Source organism: Pyrus communis, chromosome 8 (assembly GCF_963583255.1).
Source record: "Pyrus communis chromosome 8, drPyrComm1.1, whole genome shotgun sequence".
In the NCBI taxonomy this organism is placed as follows: Eukaryota; Viridiplantae; Streptophyta; class Magnoliopsida; order Rosales; family Rosaceae; genus Pyrus; species Pyrus communis.
Window position 1 is genome coordinate 2,712,580 of NC_084810.1, and position 15,694 is coordinate 2,728,273.

At 35.1% G+C, this 15,694-nt stretch overlaps 2 protein-coding genes across 2 annotated transcripts; one reads left to right on the forward strand and one right to left on the reverse strand.

Moving 5' to 3' along the window:
• Positions 1-182: 182 nt before the first annotated feature.
• On the reverse strand, positions 183-6,506 carry LOC137742768 (C2 domain-containing protein At1g53590-like). Its single transcript, XM_068482717.1, has 12 exons — positions 5,882-6,506; positions 5,530-5,604; positions 5,073-5,216; positions 4,417-4,512; positions 4,176-4,307; positions 3,358-3,510; positions 3,197-3,238; positions 2,771-2,819; positions 2,543-2,635; positions 2,270-2,453; positions 1,903-2,029; positions 183-1,559 (listed from the first exon to the last, which is right to left on the reverse strand). Exons 1-12 carry the CDS (start codon positions 6,005-6,007, stop codon positions 543-545), a joined length of 2,238 nt encoding a protein of 745 aa, XP_068338818.1. The 5' UTR covers positions 6,008-6,506; the 3' UTR covers positions 183-542.
• A 6,873-nt stretch (positions 6,507-13,379) lies between these two features.
• On the forward strand, positions 13,380-15,487 carry LOC137743418 (large ribosomal subunit protein eL20z-like). The gene is made up of 4 exons (XM_068483305.1): positions 13,380-13,726; positions 14,275-14,350; positions 15,005-15,119; positions 15,271-15,487. Exons 1-4 carry the CDS (start codon positions 13,498-13,500, stop codon positions 15,328-15,330), a joined length of 480 nt encoding a protein of 159 aa, XP_068339406.1. The 5' UTR covers positions 13,380-13,497; the 3' UTR covers positions 15,331-15,487.
• The last annotated feature ends 207 nt before the right edge of the window (positions 15,488-15,694 follow it).

A 15,694-nucleotide genomic window follows, 5' to 3' on the forward strand; every position in this document is an offset into this window, starting at 1 on the left:
AGTCACGTGACGACAAATACAATTCTGTATCGATAATTAAATGCCATAAGATCATTTCTAGATTTACTCTCCAAATTAGCGTCATTTTAAATTTTGCTTTCCAAATTGAGAACCTTGATTACATTTTTAATGCCTAGGGTCACAATGGGTCGTGTTCAGAATAACGTATCCACATGTGGTGCTGTCATTGTTTCGGCTCGGACAAAAATAGTGAGTTTGGACTTGGGCTCCCAAGCAACCCATGGCCCTTCTATAACTAAACAAATTTGTACCAGTGCATTAAACAAAAGTTCAAATCACAAAACATTTTTCAAAACAACTTTACATGTATGCAACATATTTACAAAAAGAACCTATAGCTGCATCAAAATTCCTCAATTTTTGTATACAAGTGTTTTTTTCAAGGTGAAAAAACATATCAACGCATTTGTTCGGCCGAGTGTTTCACAAGAACGTCCATTATGTGGCCTGGACATGCACGCCATAAATCTGCTAATTCAGCCGCAAGACGAACAGTACGAGCTTCCACCTTCAATTCTGCATCAGCTAGCTTCAACTTTTGACGGCTCGGACAATTCATCGCTACTTCTTCCAGGGCTGTTCAGCTCCTCATCCACTTTTTCGAGTTCTCCAAGTTCAACCCTATTTGCTGGGACTTCAGCATCCACTGCAGTGTCAATTACCGGCTGAACCACGGGCTTCTCTGCTATACCTGAATCAATATCGGAGCTACGAGGTATAGCCTTGGAGGCAACTGGTATCGTTTCAACAAATGGGGACGGAAGAGAATCATCATCGGAAGAGATGGAATCTGCTAAAATTTCTCTTTCACTCACTGTGCGGGAATCAGCTTGAGACTTTCTAGAACCTTTCCGTGAAAGTGCATGCTTTACCGACCTTTCAGCGCTTTTGTAGAGATTCTTTGCCATGTCTTTCACCTTGCCCTTTCCTGGGCTATCCGAACCACTCTCTCCAGAACTTAACGGCCCTCCTTTTGAATTTGCCTTGCCAGAAAGAGGGCTACAAAGGCCGTCATCCATAACAAGTCGCACACCAATATCTTCTTCATTACTCACACCAATATCTTTTTCATTAACTGCCCTTAGATTCACACGTGGGGTTTCGAGTGGCTCTTTAAAGCTGCATGAATTATCCTCCTTCTTGGAATTCCTATGGAACACCGAACTGATCATATGCAGACCCCTGCGAACTGATGGCATTCGATGTTTATCTTCAGGATTCTCATCAGTGCTGCTGCTATCATTAACTTGGGATCCAAGGCCACTACCATTAGGCTCCCCTTGAACTTGGGTATTAAGTCGTCGACCCTTTCCTTTTCTAGCCTCCCAAGTTTGGGAAACTTCGTTTCCTGGGTGATGAACCCATATACCGGTCTCTTTCTGCCCATCAACATCAATGGGCTCAAAATGATCTGCTACCTTAGGAGATTTCCCCAACGATACAGATGAGAAGGAACCTTTATTACCAGTGTCACTGACAAAGGAATTTCTTTGTTCTTCCACATCCGGCTTTTCCTGAACATCTGGACCGTCATCTCCCTGTGTAAGAAAGTGGCTCAAGTCAAACCTTTGAAGATTTTTCTCTTCCTGAAAAAACTTTATCACCTAGATGTCCTAGAGAATTGAGCCTTCATATTTGTTTCAATTGTGAGAATAGACATGAGAGAAACAAGGGAAAACAGAAATTAAAACAATTAGAGGATTCATTGAGATCCTCAAATTGTGCAGGTACTTTTTCGAAGGAGCAGAGTGCCATGCACACTTGAGCATTCTTGTGGAAGCATTGCATTCTAATTTATGCAGCAACTAGAACGATCAATCTCTAGACTTTAAATTCCTAATAGACATTATCAGTAGAACCAGTTGAAAAGGAAAAAGTTACCTTCTCATTTTCGTATAGTACGGTTACTGCAACATGCAGCCTCCCAGCCGTTTTGATGTTCTGAAGAGGCAACCACATGTCATGCCTCCCGCCATCCCTAAGATTGCTGATGTTAATGGAACAGTCTCTGGATATAGAAGAAGTGTCAGTTAATCGTACAGATAAAACAGCACCTACAGAACAACTTAATACAAAACCAAAGCACAAGGAGATAACTAGCTTCCAGACTCATTTAATTTGCGCTTGTAATCATTAATCTCTTCAGTCGGTAATCCTCTAAATGTAATAGACATACTATAGCAATATTATTTGCAGAGACTTAGGCACGGTACAGAACATAATATATTAAGGAAGTTCAGAAACAAACCCAAGAGTATCATCAACAAATATGTCCTTGTCATTAACTTCAATAGCTAGCACATTTGGTGAATCCCATGTGATAATGGGGATCTTAAATTCCTCGTGCCATTTTGGAGTCAGCGTTTTCTTTTGTATCTTAGTTTTGAATTGGTAAACACCCAAACGACCCTTCACATAAGGGTCAGCGAATCCTGAAAATATAGATCTGTATTAAACACAAAAAATAACCTCCATGTGTTAGTTAAAAAAATCTTGTTGTACTGGCAAACAAATAACTAACCATTAAGATCGGAGGCTTTCATGTCAGATGCTTCAATAACTTCTATTCTCACAAAAGCAACAGGATCCTTCTCATCCACAGTGAACCAACTTTCTGTCATTCACATGAACACAGTAATTGAAACATTTTAGAGAGTGAATGGGTGAGAGGAACTTATATCACATGGGGACTGAATGCAAGAGAATCTAGTCGACGGAAGTACTGAAAATGTATTTACGTGGCCCTTACCCTGTTCTGGTGAAGTAAATTTCTCCATGTCAACAACTAGCATATTAGGCTGCAAAGAGATAAAGATAATTAGTAACATTTTCGGAATCGTCTTGCTGCCATATGAAACATAACATAGAAAAGTCCCATGATTTGTCATTTGAACAAGCTTTTTTTTTTTTAACTAAATCATGTGGAATTTTAATCAACTTTCAATTCTATTTGGAAGGTATGAAACACCTACAGACGGAGAGAACTATCAAGATATTTTTCTGAAATTGGAAATTTGCAACAAATGGAAATCTTAGGCCAGAGGCTTTTCAGCTTAATGAGAAAGGCCTTCATTACAACATGCAAGGAGATGTCTGAACTGAAGTCTTTGCATTCAACAGAGCCAACGGATGGCATAGAATTATATATATGGTATGTCAAATCCAAATAGTTTACCTGAACAAGTGTCTGCTCAAAGGCAACAGCGAGAAGCTTATCCTGGGAGACGGAATCAACGAAGGAGAAAATCAGAGATTAGTAAACACAAAGACAAAGTGAGTGACCGATGAAAGGGGAGATTTAAGAATTTATCTGCATAAAATATCATAAAAGCTTACCAGCCATCCATCAATCCCAGGGACTTCTGTAACATCAAGCCCGCGGGTGAAAATAGGCTTGACGGTCATTTGAAAATATGGAGGCTCAACGAAGCATAACCGCACACGGCCTAGGAAAGGCCACTTTCGAAGGAACTTCACCCCAATCAGGACCTACACAAGAGAAAGAAAATCATAGCCTTATCACATGCCAGTGTTGACATTACTTCACCAAAAAACAAAAGGTTTTCCATCATGCCACCAAAGAGCAGAGGTCACCCCTCTTAAACATTCTTAGTTAACGACACTAACCAGAACCAAATCAATAAGATAACATGGAACATCTAACATAAATCATAAGCTTTTCTGGCTGAGATAATACATTAGATCTAAAGGAAAACTAATGAAAAGGGCTTGAACACTTTGAGTTTTAATGATAAGGACAATATAAAGGATAAAGTGAATAGTACCACGATTGACTTTTTAGTGTAAAAATATGGTTTTTCGTTAAAGTGAACAGTACCGTGGGCTTTTTGTTAAAACTCCCTAGATCTAAAGCTCGGATGCTATTTCTAAAAGGCAACACAGATTAGGCAAAACGGAGAAGGCCACATATCAGAATTCAATCATTAAAAATAAAAGTTCCCAGCGGTCTTTAAATTCACAGATATCCATAAAGTGGTGCAAATCAGAACTCAGAAGTTGCAAAATCAGTCACAGAGTTAATCCTCATGGAGACCGTGCTTCTATTTCTATCATGCTTAACAAATTTACAAACTTCCTCAACTTTAAACCGACTTAAGATCCCATCCTGAATTACAAGTTAGGCAAATCCATACCTTCCCTTCAACATGCATGCCTGTAATATGCAACTTCGTCCAGATTCCGAAACCTAGTGTTTTCCACAGTTTCACAGCTAGAATTCCAAGCATATCATCAGCTGTCAGAAAATTCATCCCCAACTCCAAAACCTGCATTTATTACAATGTTTCACTTCATCTTGGCTGAATTCTAGAACGAAAGCCACAGAGTACAGAAGAAAAATATTGGTCCAATGTGCCGGAGAATATTAACTCTTACCAAGTGGTCATCATCAGTAGATTGGCGAAGAACTCTCATCTCTGTGAACATAGGTGGGTTTCTTCCCAAGTACAGATGCTGTACTACAGCTTTACCCTGAAAATATGATAAATCATCACTAATAACTCAAAAATAGTATCAAAACATAACCACCAGAGAAAAAGTTGGAAGTAGCTTCCCACACATACAAGCCGCTAAAAATAATCAAAATACACTATGTACTCGAAAACAATCTCTCTTCTGTTTTATTAAAATTATTTGAATTCTCTTATGGATGAGGAAGCATAGAACAAACAAGTTATAGCCACTTGAATAGCAATTAAATTTAATGAACAGTTGCTCTAGCAGTTCACATGTCAAAAAACTAATTAAAAATCTCATAACTAAATATGATGATTCACAGTCAAACTTAAAATGAGAAGATCTAGGATTGCAAGCCAAAAGAAGTAAGCATTGCAGCGATCAATCGGCTAAAAGTTGCAACCCAAGAGTAAAGTACATCAGCAAATTATCAAAATACTACAAAAAAAAAAAAAAAAAAAAAATTATCCGAGTTTTCAAAAGAGAGAGCTCTTTAAACCCAAAAATCAATTGGAGCAATCAAAAGTTCAAAACCAGAGCATTGAACATGGATAAATCAGAAGGTAAAGTCATACAACAGTCCACGGTTTGTACTTCTCCATAAACCAAGGTATGATAGGGAGGAGAACTTTCTGTGAAGCAATCTGTTCCATACATATAGGCCATATCTTTTCAACTGCATGGTTCAACCACCGTACCGTCTCAGAATCAGAAAGTACCTGAAGGATCGAACAAGGAAGTCAAAAAATGAGAGATATTGCACTCCCTAACTAATTCAGCCATACATTCAAAACCACAAACTTAATTTCCAAATAAGTAACAAAGAAAATTTTCCAACAAAAAGTGCAAAGCATAGATACTCAAAAGAATTTAATTCGACTTTAAATACAAGAACCTCTCTCATGGCGGGTCCTCTTTCTTTTGATCACTTATCAGTTTGAACAATTATAAAGATCAACAAAAACTCTTTTATTCAATGTACGAATTACAGATAAAGAAATCAACCACACAAAAGGGAAAACTAAAAGTTACCCTTCTCTGATTGGCCTGTTTTCTTTCCTCAAATCGTAATTTCTTCTGCAACCTCACAACATACCGCTCATGAACCTGTTGAAAGCACAAGAAAAAGTGCGTATTAAGTACTGCAATTGCACCTCCAAATTAATACACACCCGTTTATCAAATCACATTACATATTATTGACAGAAAGAAACAATGATAACAGGAAACTTTGTGCTTGATTCTAATTCCTCGCATAAAGGAAAAATAAATTCTCATAATTTACTTTCCTTGCTTTGATAGTTTCCTAAAACCGCAGAAACCAAAAAAAAATTAATGAATAAAAAATCTAAAGCATTGATGAGGAAGAGAAGTGATTCCATACCAGGTAGAGATAAATGAGAGAGATGAAGTAGACAACTGGGTGGCAGCAATTGAAGTGAGAGAGAAACCAGATCACCATTAACACAATCCCCACATGGTGTATTAAAGTAACTTCTGTTACATCCATCTCTTCTTCTTCTTCTTCTTCTTCAACCTCAAAAGCCAAAAGCAACTTTTCTCTCTCTTCTTGTTTCAAAATTCAAACTTTACTCTCTCTCACCCAACTAAACCCCTCCCCAAGAAAACCCCAACAAAAAAAAAAAAAAAAATCACCAATCTAGAGTCAACATATCGAAGGACAAATCCAACACTCAAACTAAAAGCTCAAGGAACAGTCTTAAAAGCATTAAAAAGGAACGAAAACCCAGAAGAGCAAAATCAAATCAACAACAAACCATTTATTTTATTGAAGATCTGAGAACTACCCACTAAAACATTAAAAAAAAAAACCAGATTTTTTCAAACCAGAAATCAAAGAAAAACTCTGATGAAACCAGAAGCTTCACAGAAAAATACCCAATTGAAAAAGTAAAAGGAAAGAGCAATGTTTTCGGTGGCCAGGGAAGTTGAAACGGAACCGTAGAGCTGAAGCAACCGGCGGGAAGGTGTAGAGAGAGAGAGAGCAATACGAATTACGACAAAGTGCGGAGAGGTGGAGAGTTATATATACTTACATTTGAGGAAGGTGCTTTTGAATGGCAGTTGGTCGCCACTCGCCACGTCTACGAAACACGTCCAATACGCGTGTCGGTAATTCGCTATTAAGTATAACTGGATAAACCATAAAATCTCGCCTCGTTTGGAAAAGACCTCTTCATCTATTGCGGCTCCGAACTTGCATAATTTCTACTTTAATTTTAGCTAATTAGTTTTTTTTTTAATTTTTATAAATAGTCAAATTTCTGATGTTAGATTTTAAAATTTTTCATCCAATGTTCAATCTATCTTGGTCAAGTGAACAAAACATGGCAACCATATAAGGGCAAAAGAGTAATTTTATTTTGGTGATTTCGACTAAAGCTAATACTTTGCAGCTGCTAATTGAACTTCCATGTCTAATTCAGAATCAACTGGCAAAAAGAGAAGAAGGAAAAAGCAATATGTTGTCCAAATCAGGGATGAAATTACTTTATTGTCTTCAAACATTTGTCATGTGATCAAAATAGATAGAAAATTGGAAGAAAATTTCTAAAATCTATTATTAGGAGGAAAATTGGCTAATTATTAAAGTTCAAAAAGAAATTAGCAACTCCTTACAAATTCGGGAAGAAAATCAACAAATACCTCTTTGGAAAACAACAAAGGAGGTGTTATTCCTTGTCTCGCGGCACAATGTACAGCCAAATTGTGTGCAATTCTAAGCCGAATATATGATTTAATTTTTTTTTTTTTTAACAAAGAATGGTATCTACACTAAGGGGTGAGAGAGTGGGTTAAACTTTACAAATGGGCTTGCAGTAATAATGTGGTTCAACTTCATATTTGGCAAGAATCAGACCTAAAATTTCTTACTTACAAGTGAAGATGAATACTACTAAACCGTAGTATTAAGTGGTATGATTTAGATATTTTTTAAAGAATACTATCTACCTTTTTCATTTAACTTTTTATTTGTGCCTCTTCCAATTAATTGTTGCCACATATACTCCACTTACACATAAAACTAAAATTTTAATAATATAAAATGACAAATTATTCTTCTAAAGTAATAAAAATATGGGCGCTCACACATCTCTCCCTACCATCTCATTTTTCCCTAACCGTAAGGCCATCTACAATAGAGAGAGTTAAACGTACAAAAGCTAGAAAATGACATGATCTGCCAAAAATTCATTTCTAATGGATAATTGGGCTATAATTCTATCAAGCCACCAAGCCAGGGTAAAGGTCCAAAAGCTATAAAAAAAAAAGTTTGATTTGTCCAAAAATTCATCTCTAATAGATATTTGGGCTGTAATTCTATAAAACTCACATACTATCATTTGGCCAAAGAAGCATCAGGATGATAGAGTGTCCTCTTAGCCCTTTTTTTGGAGCACATCTCATTTGCAACGATAATTAATTCAAATTCAACAGTTAGGTTTGAAAACATCCAACGGTAGTTTAACTAAATTAATATATGAATTTAAATTATAAACTTAATATTAATAAATTATTGAAGGGCCTATTTTTAGCTTTTTTGTTGAATATAAATTATATGAATACAGACTGAAATTGTACATTTAAAATAATTTCTTGCAGGTTTTTAATTCTATACTACCATATTTAGCTTTGGAGATAGCCTAACTCTACCACTCACTCAGCACAGCAGCCGCCATGGCCCATGGCTGCTCCAATTTCAATGGCAACCCCCGTCCTTCAATTATCAGAATTTGTTGCTTGGGCTCTATCATCAATGTCTGATGAGCAAGGCTCATTAAATTGAACAGAAAATAGATAAAGGTACCGATCACCTGGCCGACCTTGCCGACGGCGTCCTTTCCGATGAACTCTTCGTTGCGTTGCACTCATCGGTTGCGCATCGCATGTTCATCGGGGTTTGTGTTTTGATGGAGTTTTAGTAGAGTTTCATATAATACGGCAATAATAACTAGGGAAATTTTACTTAAATCCATGTAACTTCTTTCTACATCCAACTTAAATTTTAAATGTTAATTGTCTATTTTACCCTATTGCATAATTATTATTAAGTACAAAATGAAATTAATACTAAAACTCAAATTTATCAATAAACCCAAACACTATAATTAAATCCTACGATCACTCTTTATTTATTCTATGTTCATTCCAGCTAAAACCCTAATAGTTCTCATAGAGAAAAATAAGTTTTTTTTATTGATGGATGGTGATTTTGAAGTTTTGAATCCTCCAACCGAGGTATGAGTCAATTTATGAATTTTTTGTTCGTTTGATTTCATTTTTTTAGAGTTTAGAAGATGAGTATTTTGGTTTTAATTTTTTTTCAATAAATCCCACATAGTTTGTTTATCTTTCTGCAACAGCAAATTGTTGCAGTCACTCAACAAAAAAAAGAAAGAAAGTGTTTCAATTAATATTAGAAGGCATGTTGAAATCGATTGATTGAAGGAGGAGTCCTTGCGTAGCTCTTATTCCAATTCAATGCTTCTTCCTGATTCACGTGCAGCGATCCGTCACTACCATCACTACCACTACCACCACCTTCTCTCTCGTCCTTTCCATCTTTTGCGCCGATTTTCTTGTTTCTGTAGCTGCTTGCAACTATGTGAAACCCCCCAATCATAAAAGAAAACAACTTCGATAAGACACAACCTAATCACCTCAAACCCTACCTAATTTATTAATTAACCAAAAATCATCATGAATAAATTTTAAGCTCATCAATTTATTCAAACTTCCAATCTCCTTTCATATATGGCCTTTTATCGATTTAAAAAATAAAAAGGGGAGAAATTGAAGAGAAAAACAAAACCAGAACAATGCACTCGTTGATCGATAATGCGAAGGGAGAGACGATGATACATGGTTTTTGTCAACATTTATAGAAGTGTCAGTCTTGTTGTCAGCCATAACTAAATTCACACCCCAATTTTCAGTGTTCATTTTCAGACGGTGTAAACATAGAGTTAAAAATCAAATGGGTGTAAAGAAAAATCTACATATTGAATTGAGTTCATGGGGGTATAATAGGTAATAAATTTGGGTTTAAAGAGATATTAATAGTTTAGTTAAAATCAAATAAGTGCAAAGAGTAAGTTGAATGTAGAAATAAGTTACATGTGTTTAAATAAAATTTCCCTAATAACTACAAGATATCGATTTTAAGTGAATTTTTGTAAAATAATTTTGGAATCAAAACACAAACCCACAACGTTTTAGATTACGAGTGTATTATATGATGAAGTAAGTCTAAACACGTAATTGACATTGTATTAATTTATTGCAACGGTTTAGGACTAATGTATATTATATAATCTCATAATTTTGACCAAATATAAATATAAATGTCAAAATAAATATTTAGAAATATCAGGTAGTGGCCCGAGTCTTTGATGAGTCGGGCCGAGTGCTTGGAGTATCAACCTCACATGCAATTGGGTTGATCATAATGGAGAGATGCAATAAAAAACTGGCAAGTCTCTTGTATTTGGAAGAGATTTTTCAATGTGATCGGAACACGGGATGATATTATACAAATGATGAGATATATGTGTTAAAAAGTTGATGACTAAAAAAATACAATTTTTCACCACTTATATAAAAACGCGTAGTGTACCATCCGCAATGAAAATTTTCTCTGTATTAGAAGCAACTTATGTAAAAGAAGTTGGTATTTTTTTTTTTGGTCGAAATAAAATAATTTAGCTCTGTTATAGTGTTTATGTTCAATATATTTCGTTCTAAATAAGTTTTCACTTTGTTTGGGATAACAATGAAGTAAAATTATTGATAGATTATTATACTTGTTATCTCTCCTTTTAATGAATTATTTACTAACAATGTATCATATAAATAACTTCTATATGTTTTCTAAAATATTACATCCTATCAAAAGAAGATAAATGTAAGGAAACTCTTCCAAAAGTAGACTCTCCATAAACTATCTCCCATTTGTCATCTAATGTTTTTAAAATAATATTTTAAAATATTAGCACAAAAATTAACATTAAACTATGAGATAATAGAAAGTTCGTAAAAAACCTCACTTTGAGAGTCTCCTTAGCTTAAGAGAGTTTCTTCAGCCTTCCTCGTCAAAAGAATATATAGTTTACTATTGATAAATGTAGAGATAAATACTTATACATGCCTTTTACAAATGTGAAGTTTGACAGAGTAAGTTGGCTCTCTCATTCTCGCAGTCGATGGTGTTGAGAGTATTTTATATTGATTTTGCATTTAGTACTTGAAAAAAATCTACAAGTATCGATCGATTGTTTCACTAAAGCTAAACTTTCCATGTGATTGGATAAATTTGGGTAGCCCGAGGTGTAGATTTCTTCATCCTCCTCGACATTCAAGAACGAAGACTACAATATTTTAAGGAAATTTTAATGAAAGCTCATGATATTATTTATTTTAACGAAAAATTACATTTTTACACTAAAAAATCAATCATGGTATTGTTCACTTTACCTTTTATTTTTTCTTTTTCATTAAAACACAAAATTTTCAAACTCTTTTCATTATTTTTAACCGTAAACCCTAATTTATATATGCTTGCATGCAGGTGAAACTGCCTTGTCTTATTGGATAGCTAGGTTTGTCCGAGTCCAACGTTTGTCGGCAGATGGATAATATTTGGAACGGATCTGGTGGAGTGGGCAACCTGCAACATAAAAGTCCGTCACCTTTCACGACATATCACGTAGGGACAATCATGTCTTAATCTAACAAGGGGCGCATACATGGACCTTCAAATCATAAACGAATTGACCAACCTTTCGATCGTTTAATTCTCTGCACAACTTTTCTTTCATTTTCTTTATGCAAACCCCACGCATAATCACACTGTTTGCCTTAATATAATGAAGCAGATAATGTGATGTTTCCACAATTCCACACGCATTAGGTTTTTTAGTTTTTCTTTCTTTTTCTAAATCAATTGAAGGACTGCATTGTGTATTTTATAATTGAATCTACTTCAAACTGAATATTTTATAATCTCGAATTCTATGTGTATTTTTTTAATTGATCGTATATTTCTTTAATTATCATCTCAACATCTATACATATAGCTTGTTTAAAGTGGTTTTCTCCACAGCTTTATATTTGACTAACTGCTAGATTTTTTATGATGGTGGATGTTTGAAAATTGTGTAATAAAGTGAAGTTTTATAATAAGGTCCCTCTTTTTCGTGCATCTATTGTTGACTTGGCTTAGGCAGGTTATGTAAGCGGTGTTCTGAACAAACAAATTTAATTATCAATTCGAATCCCAACTACATCATGTAAAACTTGTTCCATTATTTTGGTTTTTTGGCTCATACCTTCATCTTTCGGATTTGTTTTCGGCTTCTTGGTTGCTTCGAACAAGTTGAAAAAAAATTGTAATTTGTCGTTGCTCCTAATACGTTGAGAAGAGAAGTTCCGGATTGCTGAAATTTGTCTACCAAATAGTGTTCAGTCTGCTCCTCGATGTGCAACACAACTTTTTTGTTTCTTTTTGCTTTTGTTTTGGATATTTTGGCTGCCCAAGCCCATTGAATCTTCAGCGGAAGAGCCCACAGTAGGATAAGGCATAACTATTAACATCCAAGGCCAAATCAAGCCTCCTCAAAAATAACTTTTTCTTAAAAATTAAAATAATTCTTTAATTTATTGGTTAATAAAGGTAATCTTTTTGTCTATTTTTCGTGAGAAAGTTAAAAAAAAAAAAAAAAAAAAAATTGGATTCCACACACTTTTATAAGTCTTTGATCATTGGATGACATAAATCAAACCATGGTGGACTGGTTGAGAAAGATTACGATTAATTAAAATAAATTTAATTTCAATCTGTTAATTATTGTGTCAAAATATGAAATGAAACATACTTAACATGAAGGTTTTAAATTCACAATAAAATAAAGGGATGTGATATCCACACGTTCCGTTTTACTTCTCACATATCTTTTTAATTTTCGACCATCGGATCGAATGAATTGAAAAAAATTAACGAACAAAAATTATCAAGAAGTTTGTAAAAAGTAAAATGAATCATGTGGATAGCACATCCTTAAACTTGATATAAGTCCAATTTTTTGAGCCAATAGTAGGAATAGTCCAGTTTATTAAAATAAGTCCAATTTGTTATGTTTAATTATTTAATTATCAATAGTTATCTGTTCAATGATAAGATTTATTATAAAAATCAAATTTCTTCCCAATTATCTATTTGCTTATTTCTTTTTATTTATCTTTTTGTTATTTCTCGTTCTTCCTCCTACTTTAAACACCATTTATAGATTTTATTTTTAATTTTTATAATCAACCTATATCACAGGTTAATTATATTTATTTACCTATATGACAGATTCTTTGTTTATAATCAACCTGTCACAGATTAATGTGTCTTACTTGTAGCTATGTTATGTTTTTTCTACCTTTTAATTAGATTTCATATCTCACATATAGGTATTATATACATTCATATATTTGTTACTTGAGTTAGGGTAGAATGTTTTGTAGATAAATTTATGTTAGTATATTAGTTTTTTTATTTTATAAGATATTAAATATATTCTTTTGGAGTTGGAAAATGCATAATATTAGAAGATTTTAATTGATTTTTAATATTTTTAGAAAATATAAAATGAGTATAAAAGCAATAAAAACATATAATTAGATAATTGAATCCACTCCTAAAAACACTCTACATTTTTTAACCTAGATCTAAAAGCCCCTAAAATAAATTATCTAATCTATCGTTGTAGATGAGTTGTCGTTAATACATGATTGCAATATCACATGCCCAACGTGAAAACAAAATAAATCTAATTGACTTGTTGACTTGCTCCGACAGATCCCACGGTCCCACCTCGCAATCAATCTCCAAGTCTTAACTCCTAAGTTCCAACTTCCAGCAACCAAAACTCCGAACTCCAAATCCAAATCACACAACACAAAAAACTCGAAAACCAACGATTATTACAAGAAAATATGAGCGAAGACGAACAGAAGAGGGGAGTCTCAAGTGATCCTCATCACCGCTATCCGCTTCCACCCCCCGAGTACGGGACGTTCCAAGGAGTAGCCAACTACCGACCACCGCCTCCCCCGCATCACCCTCCGCCGACCGGGTTCCCTCAGCCTGTGCCGCCGCCGGGAGCCGGTGGCCCTTCAGCGCCTCATCCTGACTACTACACTCATGGATATCAAACCGTTCCTGGTATGCAATTGAGCCTCTATCTCTTGTTCTGTAGTAGCCCGGTGACTTAAATTTGAATGATGATGATACTTTGTGATCTTGATTAGTGAAACATGAGAGTAAAAAAATGGGATTTTTGTGTATTTTATGGTGGGATTGGAAGCTACAAGATCGGATCGAATTCAATATTTGTCTTTGTGTGTTGGAATTAGTTGACTTTTTCAGTCACTGCAACAACAACCCTTTTGATTTTATGAACAGAACAAGTAAAGACAATGGTGTTAATAACATCTCAGTTATTGGCTATGTCAAGAATCCCGTTTTCGTTCGCTGCTAGCGATTAGATCGTTTCTGTAATGGTGTGATTAGGGGATTAATGTTGTTGTTTTACGAGTGGGAATTTCGTAATTGAATGACTTGATTCTGTATGTTTGCTGCTTGTGTTCCATTTTCTGTTTTTTTTTTTTTTAGCTGGATGTGCGTTTTCACCACAGATCTTAATGAATGATGAATGGTTGTAATAGATGTCGGTTTATTAGACATCTGATTATATCCTCTGTTGTTTATAGGTTATGCAGTTGCAGAAGGACGACCAGTAAGAGAGCGTCGCCTTCCTTGCTGTGGTTGTGGACTTGGCTGGTGCCTGTAAGTTTTACTGCTTTGAATTTTAAATAGCTTTGCACAAGTTGATCGATATTACCTTTATGCATTGTTCTGTAATTATATGAAAACTGAATGTTTCAATCCTGATGTATGGGTTTAGGACTTAAATTGACCCTCATATTTTCAACTAGTAAATGCTGATCGTGCTTCGCGGTGTTAAAAAACTTATAGAACTTAGAACATGAAAGCTGACAAGAAATCTACAACATCAATAGGAAAACTCTTGATTTTATTGTGCAGAGTCGTTTCTGTTTTGGCAATTGTCAAAAATGGAATAGGTTGAATTTGATGGACACAATTGTGACGTAAAAGTAAACATTTCTCATGTGCAAAGGTGTGAAAGAATTGAGTTTCGCAGAAATTCAAGTAGCACGAGAAATGGGATTTGCGGCCGAACCAAAAACGATGGTGCTTTAGTTGACATTACTCTCATTTCAATACTATTGACTATGATCGCCTTTTCTATTCATCGCTTCGAAAAACTAAGATCAGTTCCCTGGCTTCATTGAGAAAACAATAGGATCTGTTAAGTTCATATCTTCCATAATTCGTGCTCTCTCCTTCTGTTATCTTGAAACTATTAAGCTTTCTATAACATCAATGAATATTTTTAAACTTAAGCTCTTTCTTTTGAAGGTTTATCATTGGTTTCTTCCTAGCTACCGTCCCCTGGTATGTTGGTGCATTCATCTTACTTTGCGCCAGGATAGACCCCCGTGAGAAACCAGGATATATCGCTTGTACACTTGGCGTGAGTAACTTTTATGTCCTTCTTTCACTTTTCAACTTATGTTTTATCTACCTCCAAGTTTCTTTTGTTCTTCAAATACTTGCCTCATTGCCGGTCTAATCGTCTTGTTTTGCGGCGCTAGTACCTTCGTCTAATACCGCTTTATGTTCAGGCCATTCTTGCAACAATTGCTATTGTCCTAGGTGCAACAAGGGGAAGTCATGACTGGTAATCCCACAGGGAGGAGTTTTATAGCTTGTATGATTGATATGTTATACGCGAGTCCAAACTCTGGGAAGCCTGTACATGGATATCAATCTGCTTATGAGTTATCACATACTGTTTGAACTTGTTTAATTCACTACCGTATCTTGACGATTAAGATTTGACGATGCTATCTCTTTGTCAGCACTCCAACCAAAACGTTAAAGTATGTGTGTGTCAATGGCTTTCTAGCAGTCCTAGAACATTTATATATAGGCGTGGGACAAACGACGTGATGATTGGTGTGTGCGTGTTCCTGTGGATGAGATTTAAACAAGGTTGCGAGAAAATTAGAGATTTTGACGATGATGTCGAGGAGAAGGAGAAAGAGA

Coding starts and splice junctions, on each gene's coding strand:
- LOC137743418 (XM_068483305.1), top strand. CDS start 13,498: ATGAGCGAAGACGAACAGAAGAGGGGAGTCTCAAGTGATCCTCATCAC. Junction 13,727..14,274: donor TGGATATCAAACCGTTCCTG/GTATGCAATTGA, acceptor TGTTGTTTATAG/GTTATGCAGTTGCAGAAGGA. Junction 15,120..15,270: donor ATATCGCTTGTACACTTGGC/GTGAGTAACTTT, acceptor CTTTATGTTCAG/GCCATTCTTGCAACAATTGC.
- LOC137742768 (XM_068482717.1), bottom strand. CDS start 6,007: ATGGATGTAACAGAAGTTACTTTAATACACCATGTGGGGATTGTGTTA. Junction 5,605..5,881: donor CTCTCATTTATCTCTACCTG/GTATGGAATCAC, acceptor TGCTTTCAACAG/GTTCATGAGCGGTATGTTGT. Junction 3,511..4,175: donor GCATGCATGTTGAAGGGAAG/GTATGGATTTGC, acceptor TCTCTTGTGTAG/GTCCTGATTGGGGTGAAGTT.